General features: G+C 42.0%; 1 protein-coding gene across 1 annotated transcript; it reads right to left on the minus strand.

The window, feature by feature from the left end:
• Nucleotides 1-27,021, minus strand: brwd1 (bromodomain and WD repeat domain containing 1). Its single transcript, XM_026193260.1, has 44 exons — nt 26,562-27,021; nt 26,386-26,444; nt 26,233-26,262; nt 25,966-26,025; nt 25,217-25,367; nt 24,930-25,028; nt 22,469-22,629; nt 22,028-22,249; nt 20,710-20,810; nt 18,289-18,359; nt 17,878-17,978; nt 17,692-17,732; nt 17,459-17,560; nt 15,235-15,388; nt 14,990-15,124; nt 14,301-14,429; nt 14,042-14,190; nt 13,793-13,869; nt 13,407-13,619; nt 13,109-13,292; nt 12,241-12,331; nt 11,858-11,980; nt 11,685-11,755; nt 11,276-11,501; nt 11,018-11,134; nt 9,558-9,665; nt 9,253-9,377; nt 8,865-8,947; nt 8,444-8,555; nt 8,119-8,180; nt 7,853-8,008; nt 7,579-7,699; nt 7,323-7,448; nt 7,144-7,210; nt 5,688-5,738; nt 5,370-5,495; nt 5,127-5,279; nt 4,878-5,038; nt 4,607-4,779; nt 3,688-3,792; nt 3,351-3,524; nt 2,942-3,253; nt 2,718-2,858; nt 1-2,622 (listed from the first exon to the last, which is right to left on the minus strand). The coding sequence occupies exons 1-44, from the start codon at nt 26,596-26,598 to the stop codon at nt 1,184-1,186; spliced, it is 6,699 nt and encodes a 2,232-aa protein (XP_026049045.1). The 5' UTR covers nt 26,599-27,021; the 3' UTR covers nt 1-1,183.

A 27,021-nucleotide genomic window follows, 5' to 3' on the forward strand; every position in this document is an offset into this window, starting at 1 on the left:
TTCCTGTGAAATCTGTTTATTAAAGGTGTAGTACGAAAAAACATTAAGCAAAATGTCATAAAGCGACTGTATTCAGAAACCTCCCCATAAACAAAAACAAAATCATGACTGGCAAAAAAAATGTTTTAAGTCAACTCCGAAAAAAAAAAAGACTTTAATACTGAAAGAAGGTAACACAGAACAACAATAAAAAGTCTTCCCAATATGAGAAATCACATTAATTTGCATTAAGTACTTTTGGTTACTTGTACTTGGCAAAAAAAAAAGAAAAAGAAAAAAGTACCAAATTGTGACATATGGCAAGACAATGCAGTTAATGTGTATAAAAAGAAAAAAGAAAAAAAGGAAATAGCTCAAATTTAAATAAACTCTTTGCCACTGAACGATCACCAAGAAGTTCAGGCAATTTCTTAATCACATATTTACACCTATTCACTAGAATACAACACAAACCTAATAGAAACAAAAAAAGAAGAAATGTAAGGGGAAAAGAAGTTCATTTGGCTCATATCAACTCACAATACAGTCAAGCATTAAGTATATGGATTTACAAAGGAGTGCTGTAGTCAAAAAGTCTAAACTTGGATTAGTTTTTGTCCCAGTAAATGTGCTTGGACATCTGCCAACCTGGAATTGCTTCTTGTCCTTACCTTAGCTCAAAAGAAACAAAATAAACCAAAAAAACAAAAAACTGCATGTCTGAGACTACAGTAAACTTAGTTGACCCCTGAGTTTCTAATGCAAAACTAGTGTATGAAATACCTCATTACAGTGTATCTTAGTGCAAGCCAGCAGTATGCTTGATTAAACAGAGGTATATTAGATTAGCACCCAAGCTGACAAGATTCCCCAGAATAGCCTCTGCCAAACCTTTTGCTGGCAAAAATCACCACACGCAGTATGGGAAGTGATGTTTTGCTCTTCATCCTTGTGAAAACCAGCAGTTCAAATGCTTGAGTTTGTATTACATCTATAAACATGTTTTTTGTTGTTTTTTTAAATGTTCCTTTAATCTTTTTTCATAGAAAATATAAATATCCCTGAATGAAAGATTCACAGCATTTTTCTCTCGAGGACTCCAGTGCTACTACCGTAAGGTGGCCAATCAAGTGTCTTAAGCTCTCCAGTTAACGTCCGGCTTCGTCTTCCCTCTAAAGCCTGTAACCTCCAGCAGCTATGTCCTTCATTCGCTGTCGTTGTACTTAACCGTCCGTTTCCCACGGTTTCGGGTGTTCACCCGCGTCTTCCTCCGCGGTTTGCTGTACGACTCGTCGCTGTCCTTCTCTTCCGAGGCGGACCTTTGGCGGCGCTGCCTAAGCTGGCGACTGGCAGTCCTTTCGCCGATCCCCGACCGTGTGCGGCATCTCTTTGGACTGCTGTGGGACCCTGAGCTGGCAAAAGAGTTTTCAGAGGCTGAAGACAACTGCTCGCTTTCTGAGTCCGAGCTGTGTTTGCTGCTGCTGTAGCTTTCTTTTCGTTTGCGTTTGGGCTGCCTCGCGCTTTCCTTTCCCCTTGTCGAACGGCCAAGATGTTCCTCGTCCTCCTCTTCCTTCTCCTCTTCCTCCTCACTAGAATCAGAGTGGGAAGAGGTGTCCTGCTCATTGCCGTTACCACGCTTGGCGTCCTTTTTGGCGCACTTTGAGGGGCCTGACTTGCTGTTTTTGTTGCTCTTGGATACTGGCTCTTTCTCTCTGTCCTCATCCGAGTCATCAGAGTCTGAGGTGTAAATACATTTTCTCTTGGAAGACACACAATTCCTGGTTTCACTCGGGGAAGTCCTGTTAGACACTCTTGTGTTATAACCGTCTTCTCTAGATTCTCTCGCTGTTCTGTTGCCAGTTCTCTGCCTGCCAGGCTTCGCAGAAGCAGAGTCTTCCTCAGAGAATGAGTTGTCACTGATGTATTTCTTTTTCGGCAGGGCTCGGAGGCTCAGCCGCCTTTTCGGCGCATTTTCCGAATTATCCGACTCCTGGTCCGAGGAGCCAGTAGAGCGTTTCCTCCTTGACTTCCTCTTGGGTTTGTACTCTTGCTCCGAGCTCTGCGAAGCCGAGGAGTCGCCGCGAGGCCGTTTGCATATGCTCCTGTTCCTCGTCAGCCTTTTCGTCCTCGTTTCAAAGTCGGACTCATCGCTGGAGCGTTTGCTTTCCGCATCCTGCTCGTCACCTTTTTTCAGCCTTTTCTTGCGTGGGCTGGATCTCTTTGGAGAATCACAGAGTTCATCTGATTCCGCACCATCCAGTTTATGAGCTGAGGCAGAGTTTTGTTTGTCTTGGCTTTTTGACGGAGAAACTTTGCTTTTTTTCTTCGGGTCTTTGTGAACTGCTTCCTCCACATTTCTTCCATTTTGGTGTGGCCGTTTGTCCTCTTCGTCTGAGCTTACGGGAGGTTTGTGTCGTGTGCTGAGGGGGCGGATGTCTTTCGTCTCCTCTTCCTCCTCGCTTGTACTCCTACTTTTTCTCACTGGGGCAGCTGCCGTGCTCCTTGACGGTTTCTGAGACCGAGGTGGCTGCTGTTCCTCCTCCTCCGCTTCTCCAGAGCTCTCTCCGGAAGTTTCCTCCTGCTCAGAGTTGCTCTTAGGCGTGTGATGTTTTGCACTGTGTCCATTCACACGGGACAAAGTACCTGTCAGGAAGGAATAAAACATCGAGCTGTTTAGGGCAACTTCCACGGCAGCATTAGCACAGTCTAAAAATGCGACTGATGAGGACATTTCTCACCATTTTTCTTAATCTTGGCAGCTTGTTTGGAGTTCTTTGTGTTTCCATTCTGCTTACTCTGGGAGAACGATGAGGTATCGCTGTCATTGCCATCCTCCTCATCCTTAAACTCACTTCCTGATTCCTTTGTATTTTGGGAAGCTAAAAGATGAAGGAAGAGAACATAACTGAGTAAAAATCTTTGTCTGAATAATATTCACAGACTTTTAAAGAGTAATTAATACCTGCTGCTGACTCTTCGTCTGATTCTGAGCTGCTCTTGAGCACCGCCGTGCGTTTGCTGACCCGGACAGTGTGGCGAAGGCGGCTACTGCTCCTCCTCGGCTTCTCCTCCTCCTCCTGGTAGTCTTCATCAGACGCTTCAAGGAGCTTCATCTTATTCACAGCTGCCCGAGCAGTCTTTCTTTTTAGCGACCCGCGAACTGTCACTTCCTCCCTGTCGGAGCCTTGAGACGTGGCCCTGTCAGAGTCGCAGCGGGGACGCCTCTCCCTGCGAGACGACCTGCTGCTGTGACCGTTCATCTCCGCTCTGCACTCTGAAAACAAGCCGTTCACAAAGGTCTGTGAGCACACTTGGCGCTGGGTTTTTGTATCTCACGGGGTCGGAGACTGAAGGCAGTGAACTTGTGTTACCTGCACGTTTTCTGTCCCCAGCAGCGCTGTTTCTGGTCCGCCGTGTACTCCTGCTGGGATAGCGACGATCTGAAGTGGACGACGCCTCTCCATCCTCTCCCTCTTCACCCTCACTGTCAAATTCCTCCTCCTCTTCATCATCTTCTTCCTCTTCTTCACTGTCGCTCTCAGCAACTAGCAACAATATATCCAAGGATATTTTATTCAATTACATTTTGTTTATGTAGCATCTAATCACAACAACAGTCGCCCCAAGGGGCACAATTGTAATGTAATTTTCAATAAACAAATAAAATATAAGAGTGAAACATTTATGGATAAATACTTCAGTCCTAACCTTTTTTCCTCTGCTTCGCACGGTTCCTTCTTGTTACTCTTGCTTTATGTCTACGTTGATGATTCTCCTCCTCCGAGTCACTCACCTCGCTCTCACTGTCAGACTCTGAGATTTAAACAAATAAATAAGAATTTAATTAGTTTATTATAGTAGTAGTAGTAACAGTGCATTTAAAATTAAAGAAACGGGCACTAGACTAGGCCCAGTTTTATATTGCATCATTGCACAATACTGGTCTCAAGGTGCATCGATGACCAACACTTAGGGGTGGAAGTGAGTCATGCTAGCATGGCGTGTTGAGGACCATCACAAAGTATAGTTTTATCCTGCAGTGGATGGTGTACAGATCACAAAAACTAAACACTATCAAAGCCCGACCCATCCTGCAGCAACAGCAGCAAAGGCAACGATGCCATCTCTTATGCTACAACAGCCCTCATATCAAAATGTGTGGAAAACAATAGTTTTTCATTAACGTAAATCAAATGTTTCTATGGGGTCTAATTAACGTCCCCGGCAGTTTCAGTAAAAAGGACTAGATGTTACAGTCCCGTATCAGCGACTGTAACATCTAGTGGTCATAAAATTCCCCGCCCCCCCCCCTTTTATCCCACAAACATCAAAATTCTTTTTAAAAAAAATTATTTTATATTTAATTTACTCCTTTAATTAAGCAAACACCAAGAATATGATGAATAAACACATTTTATCAAAGCCCTAAAATAAGAGATGGGGTTTTATTTTATTTTTAAAATGCCAAGGGATCAAAATGATCCTCTTTGAGGTCTTAAAACCAGAAGAAACTCTTTGGGGAAAAATAGAAAAAAATCCAAAAATGTTAAATCCAAATATCATCATCATGGCTCAAAATCCATTGTGATGGTAACAAATGACCTCTGGGGTGCTCTGATGTCTGTACCTGATGTTGATGAAGCACCTTTAGAGCCAGAGTCGTCCTCTGAGGAGCTGTGACCTGAGCTGCTGCTTCGACTCCTCCTGGCTCTCTCAGGAACAGACACTTTGGCTGAGGTAGTTTTGGTCACTGACACGGACTCCACTTTTTCCTGAGTTTTGACTGCAGCCTTCTTTTGACTGGGGGGGAAAAAAAAGGGGGAAAGAAACTCTTCAACTCAGACCGATAACGTGCAAATGAAAAGTGAAACGTCTCAGGCGAGCTGCAGCACTCAGACCTGGTGTCGGGGTGGTCCTGCTGTTGCTGCAGTATCTTCTTGCGAAACCTCTGACTGCGGCGGAGCCTATTGCTGCTTTTGACAGCGGTTTTGTACTCTGATATGATTGTTCTAATTCGCTCCTCAAAGAAGGCAGAGAGCCGTAAGGTCATGCTGTAAATCTGAAAACAGAGCAAAAGAAGATTGAGTGGGCGAGCCAAAATGTAAAATCGCTAATAAGCTCAGAGAATGTGAACATCCCCTCCCTACCTTGGAGCGTTTGTTGGGTGTGTAAGCTTTAGCATTGGCAAATATTAAGCGTGTGTCTTTGCACAGCTCTGTGGGGTTTTCATAGCGATCTTCCTCCAGGGTCCTTTTCACCGTGCCAAAGTCCATGGGTGTGTCAATGATGTCGTGGTAGTCCTGGGCAAGCACAAAACAAAGGGACTTCAACGCACAACTGAAAACAGCATCTGCTCATAGCGTGGCCTGTAGTGTGCCGTGATAACATACTGGATAGTTCTGAGGATCCACAGGTTGCCTGAACGGCTCCGAGTCCTCACACTCCAATATGTAGTTGAGCAGACTCTTGCACTGTTCCTTCCAGGCATCTCTGTCTGGCAGCACTTCTACAGAGCGCTGCAAATATCAGGGAGAAACAACTCAATGACATGAGGCACAACCTAACAAATCCCCCTTTTTGTTAGTTTTTATTAAAATGAATGTAAAGAGTGTTTCATCATCCCCTTGTCAGTTTTTTTTTGTTTTTTGTAATCTTGAAATGTCAAACAGTTTTTACAGGTATGCCGATCACCCATCCAATGCATCTACCTGACGCAGTCTGTGTCCAGCAGATGTTCCTGGCGCTTCGGTGTCTTCTTCCTGTAGTCAGCAATCACATTTGAATTATTTGACTGTGACCTTTAATCAGACAACTGCAATGACAATTACATTTTCACACAACGGGATCACAGATTCACAGCGACGTTCACCACGATCACAGGAATGGAAGCGACTACAGCTCAAATAACCACTAGTGATAAACTTTCAGTTGCGCGACTGAAGAGACTACCAATGAGAGTGAAGGATACTGCTGATTGACATATGACCTGTTAGGTAAATGCATTACAGGATCCCCTAGGCAACCAGATCCTGAAATTTCCACAAGCGAACAGCTGGCAGATGTGCTACAAGCGAGTTGCTTCCAGCATGTTTGTTGTTTTAGATTCCTTTTCATTGGAGAAGCCTTCGAAATTCCCTTTAATGACAACCTCAAACTTCCAGCCAGAGTCACGAGGAACACTGTTTAGGATCAGACATGTTACACAGGGATCACATACTCTGATAGCTGCCAGACACCTTGTACCTCAAGGCGTTTTTCACATCTACAGTTTGTTTACGCTGGTCTGAATCAGCTGATGAGTTCATGAATCACACTTCCTCCTGTGATTTAATTTCTTTTCATACAGTTAAAACTCCAAGTGAATCAAACTGCATCACTACAAACCACAAGAGATGACTGAGTCTGCTTATTGGCCAGATACATCTAGGGTGGGAGTAATAAATGGAAATACAGAGAGAAGGTGCTGCACTCCTATGTGTCAGGCAAAACTGTCCCCTGCACATCTGCTACTCTGCTTTATCTTAGGATGCAAAGCTTATGGGAAGCCATTTATTTCCAGTATACACCAGCTAGTAGGGTCAAACTGAGACTCCATCACAACCTCACAATAAATGACCTGATCTGGAGGTCTGGAACTGCATCAAGATCACCTCCTACAGAGGGTCTCGGTATGTTTTGGTGTGCACAACAGTGTTTATTCATACAGTGTATCTGTATGAATAAACCGCACTAAAACAGAGTGGGCTGGCTGTGGCTCAGGAGGTAGAGCGGGTTCCCTAAATACTCTGGTCTGCATGTCAAAATATCTTTAGCAAAAATACCAAATCCTAGTTTTTTGGAGTGTGCAAATGTTAAAATAGGTTCATAGGTACAGAAAAAAAAGCATTATTGGATAAATGAGACTTGTAGCAAGAAGTGCTTCGAGTGCTCATATTATAAAAACACTAAGTACAGTTTTACTTGAAATTAAACTCAGGGTGCAAGTTCTGGCGTTTTAATTGCAAAGGACAGTCATACCAACTTTTGGTTGAATTTTTAAAAGATTCTTTTGAATTTCTGTTAAAAATTATTTACTTTTAACAAACTTTTTTGCAGCAGTACATGAAAAAAAGAAAAACAAACCCACCAACTACAAAGACTAGTTGTTAAATGGTTCAGACTTACCTCATCGTCATCATCCATTTCTTCCACTTCATTGTAGATCTCCATGATATCTGTGCAGCTTGGATTACTGAGAAAGTGAGAAAATGTGTCAGCAAGAAATACAATTAGAAATTCTGCGCTTACAGTTCGTGCATCATCACAAGGTCTACGAACAAACAAACAAGTCCAGAAACACATACTTGACAAATTTCTGGAGGACGTTGGTGATGATTTTTGCAGAGTGGGCAATCTTGCTCCTTGGCTCATTGAAAGTGCGGGCGTTATGTGCAATATACCTGGCATCCCAAATTAATGCTGAGAGGCGTCTGTGGATTACCAAAGCGGAGCAAATGAAACGCAACATTACACACCACTTCTCACTTCTTTGCATTTCATGAACACGTTTTAAGGACAAATCTGGGCCAAAAGTTGAGGAGAAGATTGGTAGAAACTGACCTGTAGAATCTGTTAATGAGCCGCAGTCTGATGGTGCCCAGATCTGTGGGATAGGCGATCACGGTGCAGTAGCTGGGATACTGGACCAAGTCCACGGGACCAGAGAACGGAGCTGCAATCTCTGTGGCACAAACACGGAAAGAACGAGTGTAAGGATCAGGCAGATGTGAGCAAATGACAACGACGACAACATGTCAGTAAACATGAAGGAGAGAATACGTGGGTGAAATCAAACAAACTGGAAGACAAAGAACATCCATTTATGCATACACACCGACAGTGATGAGCTGATCGATGCTAGCGATGAGTCGTTCACACTCCTCATCCCTACTCCTCTCACCCCACTCGCCTGGCAGAGGCTTGTACATCAGCTCCCTCATCTCCTCTGCGGTCACAGGTATACCACCTCCCTCTGTGTCCGGCTGTGGGGCTGCACAACAAAGACAAACCCTTTCAATACACCCTGACACCTATTAACCAAACTCTGCGAAATGTACTCCATTACTAAACCACAGTAAGCTAGTAAACAGCCTTTAGTACCATCATCCTGAATAGGTTCCACATCCCAAGGACTGAGTTTCTCAGTTTCACCATTATCCCACCTGGTAGAAACACAAGAAGGCTGTTAGCAACCAACCAAACAATGCTGGACAAAGCCCGGCTGAACCACTGAATACTATAGGAAGATTTATATAGATTTATTTATGCCTCATCACCTCTAATGCTGTCTCAATCAACCCCAGTATAGTCCCTTAGAAATTTCACATCACTCACTGCTGTCTGGCAGCATCTACAATATCCAGCTTTTGATAGTTAAAATATCTGAAGAATTTTACTTTGTCCCCACAAAGTGTGCGTTTCTTACTTGACTTTGAAGCACTGGAAGAGACTGTCTGGGTACTGCGGCTGGTAGGGCTCCTGGCAGATGATGGTCCCAAACCACCAGGCATCATCTATCACCGAGCGAAACCTGTCGTCTGTGACAAGGAGAATACGATCAAACTCAGGTGTTTGAGCGAGAGAAAAAAAGAAAGAAGCCTGGCACCCATCTGTGAGGGTGACCGCACGGATGAATCATTGGAAACAGCATGTATGTGAACAACAACACCTTTCCCCCTCTCACATCACCAAAATAGCAATGCAGGGAAAGAAAGAAAAACATCAACCAGCAATATCAAACTGGAATAAATCTTCTCAAACTTCTTAGTCTGTCTATATATCCCTGCAGAACGCATTAAACAGATCAGCAGAGGACATTTCTAACAGGCAGTTTTGGCTTTGCTTACTTGGTTGCCAGTTTCTTCGAAGCGCCTCATCATAACACTGCCTCAGCACCAAGAAATCAATCACATCTGGCATGTCGTGATATCTGCAGGGACACAAGAAAGAGGAAAAACTGTCACTTTGACAAGAAGGTACAAAAATCCCTTCAAGACTTGGTGGTGAAGCTGATGCTGGAAACACTAACAAAAAGAAAAGCCTTTCCAAAAAAGACCAGGATCATCAAAATTATGTGGACAGTATTTTTACATTTCACACATTTTCTTTTCCTTCATGATGTGTCAAATTCAAATACTGACCCAACGAGCGGGTGGTAATGTGATTAAGAAGAGCACGGACACTTGATGTGCTTTATCGTAGAGAGGAATGTCACCAATGGACAGAGCTGCTTACTTGATAGAAAATGACTTGTCTGTGATTTTGCCGGTGCCGTGGTCAATGAGCGTCAGCTTCAGGCAGCAAAGTGTTGGCGGGCAAACTTCATATTTGATTCCAGTGATCTTCACAAACTCTTGGTCCTACAAAAACACACAGCAGGATTCCTACTTAATCTGCAGTTACATATTACCACTGAAAATAGTAACTGACACATGCAGACTGGAGAACTTAAGCAGGAATTAGCATTTTATGTATTCCTCCGAACTCATCATCAACTGGGAAATTTTTATGATCTTTATTTTGTTTGTTCCTCGTCTTACCCGGAGCTCCATTCTCTTCCAGGGCTGCTTTTCTAAATTGATGTCGTACAGCTCACTCCGACTTACAGCTTCAACGTAGGCCTCGTGTCCCTGCCGAAAGTAGATCACCTGAAAGACAAATCGTGCAGATGGTTAGAGGGAATGTTTGTACATAGGTGTATAAACCCTGTACAGCCTGAATATGAAATAACTGCTAAATAAAGAAATTAGAAAGAAAACTTAAATTAAATCGATTTGGATAGAGGACTTCATTTGTAGCATTTTTGCTACATCCAGCATTTTGTGCAAGTGTTACATGTGTCTCATGCAATCATGTTTTCAGGGGGTGCAACTTTGCCACTTGTTAAGGTGAACCTTACCAACGTTAAAGTTAAAGCAGTGCATGACACTGTCTCTGGAAAGTGCCTGTATGCGTTTGGTGATGCAGAAAATGTATACTTGCTTTATACTTAATTCCAAGTATGGAATAAAGCTGGAAAGTCTCTTTTACACTGCTTTTTACATTAGAAATAAGCAGCAGTACTGAGAGCACAATCTGCAATGAAATAATTAACTAAATCAAAATGCTTATTTAACCGTTCTCGGGCCATAAATGACCAAAATAACAATTTTCTGTAGCATTAATCTTGTCTTATTTGCAACAGTGTTGCATTTTATTGTTATATTTTAGACTAGATTCTAGATTTTAAGCACCATTGTATTATCATCATCTGATGACGTTCCCGATCGGAGCAGAGAGTCATGTGACATGTGCAACATCCTTTATATGAGAGTGTACACAAAAAAAAAGAAAAAAAAGAAGAGAATGATGACGGCCGTATCAGGGTAGGGTTTAAGGTTTTGTGGAGCCAGCTTACACAAAGCCTGGCTGGGTTGAACCTCCCTCAGTCTATCCCTCTGGGTTGACATGAGCATCATTTCTTGATTTTACAACTATGACTACAAGTATAAGGCTGCCAACTAAAACCACAAGAATTAAATGTACTTGTCCTTTTAATTTAAGGAAAAAAAAACCCCCAAAAGACAAAAAACCTTGAAGGATTTAGCTCTGCCAGACCAAATCGCGATCTTGTACTTTTAGGCTAGAAGACCTATTTATGGTGTTCAGCCAAAACCCAAGACTACATTTAATTTAGCCACTATACATTTCATGCCCCAAACAGTCTTCATTTCCTTCCACACCGTGTGCTTACTATTAAATATTGCTGCAATAAAATGAAGTATACTTACTAAGTACAAGTATTGGTTTGTTGATAAAAAAAAGTTTAAAAATAAACTTGACTGGTTGTTTTGTGGTGATGAAGGCATTTGACCTTATCCAGGGTTAAAGCTTAAACAAATTTATTGCAGAATTGTTCAAATAAACAGCACTAAGCAGAAATGTCGGCTACTGCAATCTCATAAATGAGAGAGTATGATTTTTCTTTTCCAATTAGGCATTAGGCTGATGACCCTCTTACCTCATCACCCATTTGGGGAACAAAAGGAGACTTCCTGGGAATGACATCAGTGATCCACGGCGATGGTCTGAACTCATTGGACACTTCCCTGTTAATGGATGGTCTGGGCTTTGGACGCTGATTGAAGCACCAACATGTAAAACATTAAACAAGTTAATATGAGATATTTTCAAATATTTCACACTCGTCATTCTGTCTAAGCAGTTATTAATCAGATTCACAAAGAGAAAAAGATAAATGAGGATTAAGGAACCTTACCCGAGGAAACTTGTTCTTTGCCTTCTTTGCCTTCTCTTTGCCTTTCTTTTTAGGTCTTTCCTCCTCATCACTTTGCTGCTTTTCCTCCTCTTCCTCGTTCTCTTCCTCCTCCTCTTCAGAGCTGCTGAGTCTGCGCCTTACTCGTTTCCGTGATGACAGTGGAGTTGAGGGCTGCAGATTTATACCAGCGTCTGCCGTCCAGTCAGAGTATTCGCTGGATGTATGGCTGTCCAATCAAAAGCAGGTGTGATTACCACAAAAAGCTACACACTTAATTACACAAATATTGCTACTGTAGATATTTTTTTGATACAGGAAATGTTTGGTTACCAGGGAAAGCCTGTTCCTCTGAAAAGTGACTGATGGGGAAAATAATGCCCGTTGACCCTGATCTATAAAGTATATTCACCTTGAGCTGTCAGTTTTCCACTCTTCCTCATCATTGGAGGAATCCAGGTCACTACCATCCAGCTCATTGTCCTGGAGAGATGAAAAAAAAACAAAAAAACAATTACACACAATTAAGAGGGGGGGGGGGGACGACTTGTAAAGAGCGCTTTCATCAAGAGGAGAGTGCATCACCTCTGAGTGCATCTCCGAAGTTGCCGTCTCCTCTCCCTCTTCACACGATTCGTCGATGTATTCCAATGCATCTCCACGGCTGTGCGCTCGCTTCGCGGTGGAAGGCTCATCGTCTGAATCATCCTGGGGGGACAGATGGGAATGATTCAGCATCGGTGAAAATAAAGCTGTACTAAAATAGATATGAAAAAACCAAACAACAACTTTCATCACTTAGTTAACCGTTTCAAAAGGACACTCAATATATAGCGTGCCTTTTGTTCTTCGATCCTTTAGCACTTTTTTTTTTTAACTGCAGCATTCCCTTGCAAATTGGTAAAATTTTACTAAATGCTGTGAAAATTTAAAACCATCTTCACTGGGTGGAAAAACAGGAAACCTACTCGACAGCTGCTGTACATAATGCGCCTCTTCTTTACATTGTACTGAACCACCTCCTCGTCTCCTCTGGCTACTCGAACGTCCTCCTGGTCCCTGAAAAATATAATTCACGTCAAAATAAGCACCCAGAAAAATGCTAGAAAACCTCACTGATGACCAAGTTTAGACATGACTTTCTGTTCATGTCATTCCCAGTGCTTCCCACGAGGAACTGGCCCTTCGTTAGCAGACAAACAATCTATATATTTCAGACCAAAGGACTGAGTAAACCTGTTAGGTTTTCTGAATCGACAGACCTGATTAACACAAAAATGTATTTTTTTCATTATTGACCCAAATTAATTACACATTGGAATCTACTGAATAAATCTGCATAGCCAGAACATTATGAACATCTTTATCCAGCATGAAGCAAAACAGATACGATCCACTCAGGATCTCTGAAGGTGCCCTGTGGTGTCTTGTAAGGAGGCCGTGGCACCAAATCTTTTTAAGCCCAGTAAGCTGCAAGCCCCATCATGCTGTCCCCGTTTATACAGTTGATTAGCAAAAAATACTGCTGGGATTGAAAAACCTAAAGGAATTGCCATTTCTGAGATGCTCGTTATCTGCCCTTACCTTTCCCTGGTTTACCTGTTGTCAAACTATACTAATCTTTAACCTGCCCATCTGACTTACAGCCAACATACCTATTACAAGAAGTGACTCTTCACTCTACATCAAAACATCCCACACGTCGTTGTTATTGGACGATCAACAACATTCACTACATCTGCAATAGATTCCAATCTTTTAAAATTGGTTTCCATTTATTTATAAACTATAAAAATCTTTCCCATAAACAATGACACATCTTGGCACATATTGTACCTGTAGCTGCTGTGTGGAAGTTCGGGTACCACCACCCTGCGTCTCCAGGCCTGCAGGTCTCTCTCAGTGGCCATCTGGCTGCGAGGAGCGTTCTGGTGCATCTGTCGTACGCCCTCCACTTGTCCACTGCGGCGAAGACCCACATTAGGGGGTGACTGCACATCTGCTCGGTCGTTCACGGACACTGAAGTGAAAAATACTCGCTGTCAGCAAATACTTTAAGTCTTTTCTGGATATTCTGAGAAATTCTAAGGTCTACTAAAACCAATCCAGTGCAGCAGTGATGGTGTACTGATACCTCTTCGCGGTGTGCTTGGTGCTGGAGCCAACACAGAGCCTTGGGCCTCGGCTGGCCCTTCGGGTACTGCTCCCGTCTCAGGCTGGTTCTGTCTGTCTTGTTGCTCTTGAAGCTGTCGGATGGCCTCATCCAGAAGGCTGCTGCGTCTGACTGCAACCTCCTCGGGTTCTGCCGTCTGCTGGCTGATGACCTGCTCTACCACCTCACCATCACCTGAAGATGTGATACATGTCAAACACCATCAAGTTTGATATGTTTAGCTGTAAATACAGTTCAGATGGTCTTAAATCGAGACAATAAAACAGTGAAAATGGGTCTGTGACATTTAAAAGTATATAATCTTCCATTAAGGTAATGGACTAATTGCAGCAGAATTATGGTCTTACTGGTGGCTACATATCCCAGCTGAGGTACCAGGTGCTCTGCAGCAATGTTCTCCCGCCCTGGGACAAGTCGCTGGTACCTAAAAATCAAGGAAAAATGTCGAATTCAAAGACAGGCCAGGGAAAACCATTTTAACTTTGTCATGCTGCTCTCAGGCAATCAGAACCTCTGATTTAACATTCAAACATCTGAACTTTTGGGCAATAAACGAAGACTGTAATGCTGCATAATGAAAACAAGGTGACGTCTACCGTGGGGGGTGAGGGTTTCCATCCACATCCACTAAAAACGGTGGTGGCATAAGATGGGGAGCCTGCTGTGTCTGTTCGTCCAGCACAAAGCCGTTGGCATCCCGGATCAGCGGTCTGTAGTCTGTGTGGAAGAACACCTGATCTGGAAGCTGCGTGGAGACCAGGAGAAGCAGGAAATAAGTAAATGTCTTCACTTTGCTCACAAAACGTAAAATTTCAACCATTTTCTCGATCTCCAAAATGCAACAGTTCTTCTTGCCTTTTCATAGGGCTTGGAACTGCCGAAGCCAAAGATGAGCAGATGGCCATGGGAGTCCGTGCAGGCGAAACGCTGACCATCGGGAGTGAATTTGCAGTCAAAAACAGCTCCGTGACCCTGGCCTTCAATCTGGATGAAAAACCACAAAATAGAAGAAACTTGTCAGAAAATGAGAATTTTTAACAACAGCACAAATCCTTCCCTCACAGTAACTGGGAAAGACTAATGATGTTGTATTTCCTTCTCTCACTTTGCACAAAAAATACCACAAAAAAAAAAATGTATCCAAATAGAAGAAATCCTGCTTTCAGGGTTAACTTTATGCACACTGCTTTTAATCATAATCATGCTACTGCCCTAATTTAGTGTCCATCAGAATAAAAACATTATAACCACATCTGCCCAGCAGTCATAGATCATTCGTTGTCACATGTGTGAGTCAGTGCTCTCCCGCTGTTATAGGATGTAAAGGAGGAAAGAATCTAGCTCACTTGCCTCTTACTGTGTGCAGAGATGCACCTTGGCCAAAACAACTACACTGTTCCTTCAGTCCCTCACAATTAAGTGTTATAGCGAATGAATCACACTCTGAGCGCATCATGTTATCGCTCCATCCCGCCGGGGTTAACAACTTTCCGCTGTGCACCATCCTATAAAAGCCAACTTCAGGCAGTGCTGTGTCAGCGTACCATGTTGAAGTAATGCTGTGTGTTTGTGCCTCGCAGCAGGTCCCATATGAACACGTTCCCATCGTGGCCAGCAGACAGGATGATCCTGGGGTCAAAAGGGTGAGGTTCGAGGACAAACACCTCTGCCTCGTGGCCCTGAAAAACAAGCACACTCGAGTTGATCTCTGGTTTAAAATGAGAATCTGTGGCAGTTACATCATAGTCAGTATTAATATGAGCTCTGCAGCAGAACGCAGCACAATTACTTTAAGGATATGTAGCAGCTGTCCTGTGTAGGAGTTCCACACTTTGAGGAGATGGTTGTTAACAGCCGTGATGACTGTATTGTCATGGCGATCCCACGCTACCATGGTGACTTTGGGTTTGAAGTAGCTTTCCTCTTCACTCATTGGCTCAACACTGAGAGAGAAAAATAACAAACGAACATCAAATAACAAATTATTCATAATACTAAAAAAGTAATATGGAAACGAATCTATAAAGTCCCTTTGACACATCTCGTGATGACACTGTAATCACAGAAATCCAGATTTTAATTCTAACACAAAGTACCAGATTATTATCACTAAATTCTTGTGAAAGGCAGGCTTTGGCACATGAGAGGTTTGTAGTCATTTCCAAGACAAAAAGGCTGGATGATAAACAGAATGTTTTTTAAAAGATATTTGAAAAACACATGCAGAGATATTTTTAAAAAGAAAAAAAAAGATGAATATAAATATGCTACTTTCAGCTGCTCCCTTATTCACACGGGGTTGCCACAGCGGGTAGCTCCGCATGTTTGATTTGGCAGACTTTACTCCGGATGCCCTTCCCGGCACAACACCAAAGGGATTTGTGTCTCCTCCCGGAATTAAAGCTGGGGAGCGTTCACTTGTTAAGCAAATGTGTTTGAGATGAATGCAATTACCTGGAAATCATTTGACCGCCCCCCAACCCCCAAATTTAACTGAAAATAGCACAAACATCACATTGAGTTTTTAAACTGAAAACAACCGTTATTGACAGAGGCAACAAAAGCCTGGGAAAAAAAGTGTGATGAGTTAATTTTGCAGAATTAAGTAGTATTATGCCTCACCATTATGTGGGCAAACGGTTTGATTTAAAATTAACACACTGCAGTTTTATGATGAGAAACACTAGAGGATTTATTCAGCTATCGTTAGAAGATTCAGAGAATCCGGAGATCCTGTGTACAGAAGGAACGAGGGAACACTTCTGAGAAATGTCATCAGTGCACACAGGTTTGTTGCTGCATTTGCAAGTGCAAGATAAAAACCAAACACGCAAAGCAGAGCTCTGACCCCAGTGCTCATGACACTAAAGGAGAGTACACGGCACAGGAAACTTGCCTGAATTCTGTCTTTATTTACATTTTACACGGCATCGGAACACCTTGGTAAACAGGAGCTGTACATTTTAAATATATGCTCATGTTTTCATATACATATAAATTCTGCATGAGCTACAGAATAGAGACTGAATTTTGGAAGCAGACCTAGTTTAGCACGGAACAATCTGTCCAGAGGAATGCTCTGCTGGCAAACCGAGAACACCATGTATACCTAGAGGTATGAGTCTCATTCAGGTAAGTCCTTGCTTATTTTAATAAAACAATGCCAACCCACATTCTGCATTTACTGGTAATTCAATGCATGCGGCTTTCTTTCTTCTAGTGACTGCTGAAATTAAAAGTTCATTTTAACGCTTTAAAATAAATCCATAAATAGGCGCCTGAAAGTGTTGAAAAGTGGCTTCTTTTAGGCAGACTTTGATTTTACGCAGCTAATTTTTTGCCAGTGCAAGAACTGTGCTTTAAATTATATACATACCGGTATGTACAGCGAAACACAGCCTGAATGTTTGAAAGCCTCCCCAGTTTGATACTGAACATGCGTTAACTGGCAGATAAAAACAAACATAAGATCTGTCCTCCATTTCCACTGGTTACTCTCCAGGAATAACTAGCCTATAGTAAGGAAGTGAAGCTATACACAACCTAAGACAACACAAAGCCTAATCCTGGGGACACAATACAACTGAACCAGACAAACTTATTCATAAAACAACCCTGTAATTACAAAAAAATACATCAATCAGTATTACCCCTCAGCAAACAAGTTCTTTCAGTGGTATGTATAATTATATACATAAAGAAAACCTTTGTTGGCGACTTGCTTTCCAAACAGATGACCGAGCCAATACAAGCCGACAACTGAACAAATAAGTATTTGAGCAAACGGTTTCCTCAGCTGCCGTCAGCACCTGGTTTACTTGGACATGCTCCGACAGCTCCTCCGAGCAGCTTAGGCAGCAAACGCTTCCTTTTCGTTCAGCAAATCGGGCACTTTTTATTCCAAATGAGAATCTAGCTCATTCTGTGCTATTACAGAACCAAAATCAAGAAGGCATCTTCACCAAGATAAGACCCACTTTCGTCCACGCTGGTTCACAAGAGCAAAGACTCACCCTGGAATAGTGGCAGACATGTTCAGCAGGATGCACCTCCACTGCTGCCGCTGGTGGAGCTTCCAGATCCGTGCTGTTCCATCTCGACTTCCACTCACAAACCTGGCACGGGACAGCGACAAACACCAGGCACCATCACTTTACACACCATCCCACTCAGTTAAACGTGTACTCTGAATACTGCAATACTTGATATAATTTTTAAATAATAATAGAATGAGCTTTTATCATACCTTTCACCTGAGTGGCAAAATTGGATGCTATCAACTTTGTCCTAGAAACCAGAGACATGTAAAAGGATCATCAGGATCAAAAGGAGAAGAACAACAAATTCTTACATCAAATTTGCATTTGCAGCTCAAAGTTCTGCCAATAAAACCTTTGTAAGGATAAAGTTTTGCTCTTCAGATGATGCTTACCGTGTGCTCATGGAGCTCTGATATCTTTTCTGGGCTCCCACTTCCCAAGTAATATATTCGGATGACATCATCAGTACTTCCTGTTGCTAAAAACATCCCACCTGGAAAAAAGTTGGTAACGTGAAATGGCGTGTTGCACTTAATTTATTTTATTTAACCTTTATTTATACAGGTAGTCCCATGGAGACTCGATGTCTCATTCACAAGAGACCTGTTCCAGACAACCATTAAAATTACAACAATAAAATAACTAAATAATTCTTTAGTTAGACACATGAAGTAGCACAGAGGTCATTAAAAACTAGCAGCTCTTTATTGATTGCTTTGGCTCTAGACTTTGTTTACAGGATGGTGGAGGAGACAGTGGAGAAATGGCAGGAAAAGGGACTCAACATATAAATGTCTGGTTACCTGGACTGAATGAGGAGCACACGGTCTGAACACCTGGCCTTGGCCGCTCTGTAAATTTGTGCGGTCGATCGCTGGAAGTAGAGAAGAAAAAATCACTGATTTCATCCAAAATAGAACACGTGACTGAATTTGGAGCAGACGCTAAAGAAATGATGTTTTCGTTTTTATATTTCATGTCTACCTTTTGCCCTGTCCTTCAACATAAACTGACAGTCAAACTTACATCTAAACCAACCAGCATCTCAACATTTTGGATGACAGACGAGATTACAGCCGGGTCGGATGTCACGCTGCCATTGTTTTGGTCAGATAAGAGACAACAACATACTTGCATATCAGTTAAACAGGCGTTCAAGGTTTAGAATACAACTAAACTTAGCACAAAAACAGAAGGAGATCTGTGTGTGGTGGGTAATATCTTTGTTGTAACAATGCCTCCTCTCATAAATCTTACACCACTGGAAAGCCTGCTTATTCCCCCTTTAATGTTGCATTTGTGGGTTGAGCATCAAGGCCAAACAGCTTATTCTGCTGTTGACTATTGTTTGGTGTTGTTTACTGTATTACATGATTGAAGTCTGAAGAAACAAGATATTGGAAATTTAACTATTTATTTATTTAACAAACAGGGACCCCTGTAGCATGTGGAAGGTGACAGGTACAACAACCTGGCACCACTTTCTCGTACTAATCACCAACTTGGTCACACACTGCTGTGGGATCTCATTCTTCAACCAGCAATTGTTGCACATCAACCAGTGTGGTTGTGTTGGTCACTCTGGTATGAACAGCACACCCAAAATGATACCAAAAATCTTCAGTGGGATTGAGGTCAGGACTAAGGGCAGGCATTTCCATCCTCTCTACTCAAAAATTCTGTTAGTCTGCAATAAATCCCAATGTGTGGGGCGAGCACCACCTTGGAGGATAGTTTGGTCCTAAAAAGCGCAGATGTGGGATTGCCGCTGCATGCAGAAACTTATCTTATCTGCACCGAGATTGCCTCCAATGATGACAAGCCCCGGTGAGGGAGATGCCGCCCCACATCATCACACTGCCTTCACCAAAAGCTGTTAACCTATCGTTGCTGCAATCAGCAATTGCATTCTCCACATCCTCTCCACACTTTGACCCCACAAACGATCCACCTGCCGCAGGCAGAATCTCAATTCATCGCTGAACACACCATTCCTCCACATGTTCTCTGACATCACCCATTATATGTAAATTGCCCTTCAACTTGGAGATGGTACTAGGTACTCCAAATAATGCTGCATCTTGGTTTGTGGAACACCAGCTTGAAGTTTCCAGATTAGTGAAATGTAGCATGTCTGGAGCAGACACCAACCGACTGCTGTAGCAGGGTCCCTGCTCACAGGTGCTGCCAATCAGACACCTGATTGGCAGCACCTGTGTTACCAGAAGTTCAAAACAAGAATAAGCTGTTTAGCATTGGCAGAAAACATCTGACAAGTTATTCATGAGCGCAACCCACCTACTCAACTCTGCTGTTCAACCCAAAAATGTGGCACCACTTAAAAGGAAATAATCAACGTTCCCAGTGGTATAAGATTTATTGCCAAGAAGCATTGTTAAAAAGAAATAATCAAAGAAACAAATTTTCTTATTTATATGCTTTCTATCTGAGCTTCTTTAAGACAAGGCAGACGCCAGTATAAAGGATGATGTAATGGCAATACACCAGCAGCCAACACTGGGAGTTAAAAACCTTTTAAGCCCAATGTGACTTGTTTTCCAGTTACGCCTTAGGCCCTACTGCTAATTTCCATTAGAATAATAATTTCTAATGGATGACTATTCCCACTCCTATGTACAAGGCGTTGCACAGCTTAGCATTGTTTGTGCCTCGGTGGAAGCGACACACACACAGAAACTAAACTGTTTTGTACTTTAATACATTTATAATAGTTTTATTTTTTTCTTCTTTAGCAGTCTTAGTTTACTGCTCCAGCTGAACTGTGTTCAACAGCATTTCATCAATGGATTACGCATCTGATTTGGGATGAATGCTTTGACAGAATATTTGCCACCAACATTTTGAGGTTAATTGGTGATTCTAAATTACCCATTCGCACTCAGATTAACACCCGTCTCTTAGTCCTGAGACAGGCTGGCGACCATCCAGGGTGTGCCCTGCCTCTCGTCTTGTGGCAGTTGTGATATGCTCTATCAAGTGTTCAATAAGCATGTGGTTTGACAACCATTAATATAGTTTCCGTGTTTTTGCAAAGAGCAGCCGCAGAGGCAGAGACCACCCTCACTACTGTCTGACGCACACCCAGTCATTTTGTTCTAGAAACAGGCCTGAAATATTACAGAAACCTCTCGGTTCAGAGCGGAGCTATGAGGGTTACTCCTGGGAGGCTTTCAAGGGGTACCGAGTTAACATACAGCACTCACCTAAAGTTTATGCTGTTGGCATCCCACTGCCAGAAGCAGACAGTAGCATCAGTTCCAGTGGACAGCATGTAACGTTTGGAGCCCTTGGCAAACGGTGAAAACTGAAACCACAAGAAAAACCACCCATCAGACCCCACTCCAGCCAGTGAGTCAGTCTATGTAGACCGAAACCTGCATTTCACAGAGAAAGGTGAATATTAACCTTTTCTCCCCCTGTACTGGCCAAGACAAAATCTTGATCTTGAGCCAACGGTTAAGAAGGACGAGGTTAAATTTTATTTTCTGGTGTGCACCAACAATGATTTTCAGACTGACTGGACCAGAAATGCTCTTACTGGCTTCAGGACATCTTTAAGTGAAAGGAAAAACAGGCGACAGAGCACGGAAAATGACTCTAAACAGTAAATACGTTCCCAGTATCACGCAGTACTGTTTCTACACATAGCTATGAGGTGAAGAGGAGCTGAAGTAAAGAGAAGACCAAATGAACCATTATCTTTCACATAAAACCAGAACTTGTACAGTTTCATTTCAGTCAATCAGGGAGTTTCTGTGCCATTAAAAACAGTTGCATGGCAGGTAAACTTAACTCACTGAAATAAAAAATGCTTTTATAGAGAAAGAAGGTGGCAAGAGAACTGTAGAAAAGTAAAGATCATGACCGGTGTTTTACTCAGAACATTTTCTTCATGAATCGGCCAGCACTAATATGTACAACTGTGTGATTTTAGAGTGCCACTACACAACATTCACACATGAGAAAAATCTAAAGAAATTAATGAAATCAGTTTATCATTTACTTTGGAAAAGCATGCACATGCTCATATTTAACTTCAATGAACATTTAAAGCCAGCAGTGCATTTTTGCAACACTGAAGATACAGCCATCTTGTTTGAATAAACTTTACTGAACTGTTGATGGACGAAACTAAAATGGATTTTGTGCTTATGTTAAATTCTGGCCATGGAGAAAGGACTGTTTAAATTATTAAGTACTGTGAGAGAAAAACAAAGGATAAAAGAATGGGCTAAACCTACTAGCAACGAATGTTGATGCACAAAATCTGGTGCACTGCCAGAGCGATCCAGGTGCAACTTACGCTCTGCAGTTTCTGTTCCAGGACGTGACTACACAGCCATAAATCGGTCTATTTCTGACAACAATCGTTTAGGTCACAGAGTGTAACAAGAGAATCTCACACCAAACCAAAAGATACAGTCACACCGTGATTCCCTGAGGATTTTGTCTTCAAATAAAGCACTGGATGAACCCACGTTTAAAACAAACAGCATAATATAAAGACTGAAGCTCCTTTACCTGAAGGGAGGTAATGGATCCACTGTGTCCCTGCAGCACAGCTACGGGGGCACAGGTACGAAGGCACCACACACGGATGGTTTTGTCACAGCTTCCTGCAGCAATTAGCGTATTCTCATAGTTAACTGCCAAGTCTGTGATCTCTGCAGAGTGTCCTCGCAGCGTTGAATGAAGCCTTCCATCAAACGAAGACCAAATCTTCACCAAGCAGTCATCTGAGCCCTTAAAAACAAAAACAAGAGCATATGCTTTAGTATACCTGTATGAGAAGAAGAATCTGGGGTACACAGTTAAGGTGGGCACAAGCAACTTAACACTCTAATATTAACAATGCATGTACAGTGGGTGCAATCTGAGTGCTCTTTCATGCAGAAAAACGCTGATTATTATTCTTACAAAGTAGGTGTTTAATTCTGAGAAGAGTGACAAGCTCCAACTTACTGTAAAGATCCTGAGACCAGTGCGATCAAATGCAATACAGTACACTGCAGACAGATGCCCCAGGATCCGCCTATGTAGACGCATGTGCTCATAGTTGCTGACAGGACAGATGGAGCTGAAGCGTTGCGCTCCGGTCAGCTCTCTCCCTCGATGCACCTTCACTGTTGGCAGCATGCAATCAGAAAAATAGTAGTAAACAGAGTTGTAAATAAACTACAAATACAGTAAGGCAGAAGCAGAGGGTGATGAACACAAAGGAAAATATAAGCCTTTAGATACATCACCAAATAAAAGTCAGGTTTCAGTTTGTCTCACCAGCTTTCACCTTTCCTTTTTTACATTTTTTATTTCAGTTTCATAGGCTTTATTTACACAAACACAGCTTGAAATTAAACTCCATTTCCCAATTCAAAACTGATTCGTAAACAAGAACAAAATCACTTCCTTTCTTAAATCTGCTCCATCTGGTTTTTATATGTTGCTAGGGGAAACAAACTATGAGAAACAAGAAGTTCTCCATAAGGGTTTTTTTTTTCTCCTTCTTTTTCGCTTTAAGGTCTTAGAGCTTTAAAAATTTAAGGACAGATTTTAGATGACAATTTATACAAATGTAACTTGGTAAAGAGTTACTTCACTAGTATTTTTGATGTGTGTGTTGTTTGTCCTGAGGAAGGAATGGGATTTACAAGGTTGTTTATGACAGCATAAAAGAAATAGATGGCCCAGCTCCAGGATCAAACAGGAATAATCAGAAATGCACCGAATTGCATGAGTAAAATGATAATTCCACTTAAACGTTTAAAAATGGCGACTTGTGATTAACAGCTCGTTACATCATGGCAAACAATGTGGTGGGGTGTAAGCCTGTCAAGCAAAAGAAAATTAAATGCTGTATTTAGGGCTGCAGCAATCAATTATTTTTAGTAATTAAGTAATCATCAATTAATCGAGTAATCAGATAAGAAATACTTTAGTCTTATTAATGGGCAATAATAAGGTCTTTCAAAATAAACTGCTCATTGTAATTTCTAAAAATGAAACCAATTATTTAAAGTTTAACTACACACAACATCCGTCATAAAACAAAAATCTACACCCTGTGATTGTTTTTACGTCCCATATTAAAATGTAATTTTTTAAAGAAAACATTCTTTAATTGAAAAATATAAATACTCTCAAGTACTCTCTTTCAGAGTTTTATCTCCTGGATGAGGTAGATTTGTTGTGTTTTCATGTTTATGAGTTTTTGTGCATGTGTGTGTTTCTGCGTGTGAAGTCAAGCGAAGAGTGGGTTTGTGCCTGTAAGCCTTTAAAGAAGAATGTGGTGGCTGCAACGAAGACAAGCGAGCATGTCAGCATTCTGAAGTTTGCACTGTGCTTTGATGGAAAGTTTCTGAGCTGCTCAAAACAGATGTTATGATGGTGTAGATGCATATGGTGTTACTCTATAATAATAATAATAATAATAATAATAATAATAATAATAATAATAATAATAAATATTATTATTCAGTGTCCAGAGTTTTAGTGGCCCACGTACATTTTTATTGGCTTGTGAAAAAGCTTGCATTTTTTTAATTTTTAAATTGTAAAGCAATTTATGAACACAATATTTTATATTATTTCACCTTCAATCTGAAAAATGTTACAAAAGCCTTGAAATTAATGTGATCTAGTAAACCTCATGCCCCACTTTAGACTCACCCCTGTTTGCTGCAGGTATCGCTTCAATATAAAATAGGGCAGCTAGCGTCAGCCTTCAACAAGCTGTATAATTTAAATCTAAACACACTATCAGACTAAGTTATCAGCTCATCTGCATGTTTTAATACAATTTCTGGAGGATTATTACAGATTTTTCGCTGTGTAAAACAGTGGCGAATGGAGTAGCTACAGTTTGCTTTTCTTCGAGTCGGGGTTTGTTGTTTAGATGCTTTTAGGAAAGTGTCCTGCTCACTTTTTCCAAGTAACGGAATTAATGTTGATCACAGGAACAGCGCTGCTGTTTTGGATGCTAGAAACACGTTTTCTTTCACTCTACCTGAGCTCAGCGTCTCGGTAACGACTCCACATTAAACTATGTCAGCATCATCATTACTGCTGCTGTTTTCTTACCAGTTTTTTGTTTAAAACTGGGGACTGTGTGGGCTTAATGTTTTCAGACTCTGTATTCATTCACTGCTCCTAAACATATTTCTATTTCATGTCTATTTGTCATCACAAATGCCGGTGGAACTCTTGCATTTCCATGGTGACAATGGTGCACTACAGAGCCAATGTATTAAACAAAGCATTGAAACAAACAATTTGTGTCAAGAACTTTTTATTATCAAATTACTCGAAGAATTGTTGCAGCCCGAGCTGTATTAAACTTACACTGAGCCAGTTATTAATGTGTGCATATCATTGATCCATTTCACTTCACACCAATGAGAAGTATACAGAGGAAGGTCAGGCCTACCTAGCTGTGGAGGTTTCTTGCAGTTCAAAGGCCTCTCTGGTGGTCTGCCCCGGTGAAGGGCTGCATATGATGAAGCTTTAAACCTCTCGCTGTCACAGTCTGAAAATCAACACCAAAAGTTCACAGAACGATTCTGCTGATTGCGAGTAGTAGTACTATTTGACACAGACACTGTCAGTTATGGTGTACATACAGACCAGTATACCATCCAAACCTTTATAATAATGGGATCTAAATATGTTTCTGAGTAACGTCCACCACACACAAAGTTCTTGAAGACTGCTCACCTTTTGCAGTCCTAAGCATGGACTGCTTTCCAGATCCCAGGAGAGAATGAACACCTGGGACACATGATGGCACCTCTTTATCAAGAAGTGGTCCAATCTGCTTACATATCTGTAGCAAGTGGTTTGGTGCAATATGTCTGTTGGCTGCAACCTATCAGTGCAAGCAAACAAACAAATAACATAAAATAAATCATTGTATGGACATGACAGTGAAAACAGACCACTTATAAAACCATTTAAAAATGAATAGCCAGTAATTCTGATAACCAGTAAATAAAGTAAATGTATGTTAAACAGATGGACAAACAGGGAGAAAGATAGGTTTCTGAACTCCTATTCTCACAGGCGTGGCTTATTTTTATCGACCAATCACAGCGCATCTCGAAAGCGAACTAACGCAGAGACAGCGCATCTCGGCTTCTGATTGGCCAGTGAAGCCGTCTCGACCAAGAGAGAAGCCAAACTACCCACCCTATCTGCGGTACAACAGTCGGGCTAAATAATATCAAACTCAGTGTTTAAATGCCGTTTTTTCTGCACCACACAACACTTCACAGTAAGAAATGTAGCCACTGAGAGCGAGTTTTGACCTTGTGCAAAGCCACAAGTCGACGATTTCCAACAGTAACCCAGCAGGAAAAAAGAACAAAGACCGTAAACAAGAACGGAGCGTGGCCGCACGGTCCCCCGTCACAAGACAATAACAACCGCCGATAGTGCATAACAACATACACGAAGTTAAAGCTTACCACATCTTCATATGTTCTCGGGTGCTCATTTCCAAGCCAGTCCAATCTCCCGGGTAAGAGCTGTCGAAAAGAGAGTTTGGTAAAGCGAAGTCAGAACAGAAAACGCCAGCAGCTCCACATCAAGCTAGTAAAAAAACCGGGTGATGTCAAAGGAGTAACGGGGTATTAAAAGTCGACTGAGTGAAACAAGTTTATGCCCGGACTCAGTCAACACCAACGGGTAGCAGCTAGTTAGCTGTTAAAGGCAAAGACAGCTGGGATACATACCTGATATTCCTCCAGCTCGTTCGCAAGGACCTGCAGAGGATTAAAAAACACACGATTCAGATGAGAATGTCTCCATCAACTCAACTCATTATCAAGTGGCTAGCCAACTATTTTGAAATACAACAGTGTGAGAGTCAAAGCACGCCAGCTCACCTCAGCCGCTCTCCGACATGGACCCGTTGTGAGAAAACGCGATATCAAGTAATAGAGCTCTGAAATGAACGGGGAGAACATTTAACAGCCGGAAAAGCAAATGGGATATCAATTATAACACGAGCGACACCGTTGTAATATTAAGCTTTTCAACTGGCTTTACTTCAACGGCTTACCCGACTCAAGGAGCGAAATGTTCCGATTTTTGGCCATTGAAACGGCCGTGATTTGGAGAGTTGAAACAAATTTTCCGCTAACTTTATGGCTACAGAGAATATGATATATTTATTTAATTTCAGTTACACAGCTCTGGCCCCCTCCACGGTTGCTCCCGCTTTCTATTCAGCCTGTTTGCAGTCGCCATTGGAAGGATGAGGCCTCAGCGATACGGCTTACTTCCGCCAAAGCGGAGTAACACAGGAAAAAGGGGGTGGGGAGGAGCACTCGCTCAACAAAAGACAAAAGTATACGTTCGCGTGTTGGTTAGGTACACGGCAGGTTCGGAGTGCAACGTCAGGTATTGATACGACTCCCCGACCACGTGTCGATAACAAGTCATTTAAGAAAAAAATACACACGATCAATCCATCGCGCGCCCCCTTTTTTTAGCGACCAAGGTCGTGAGTTCTGCACATG

This window comes from Astatotilapia calliptera, chromosome 14 (genome assembly GCF_900246225.1).
Source record: "Astatotilapia calliptera chromosome 14, fAstCal1.2, whole genome shotgun sequence".
Classification (NCBI taxonomy): Eukaryota; Metazoa; Chordata; class Actinopteri; order Cichliformes; family Cichlidae; genus Astatotilapia; species Astatotilapia calliptera.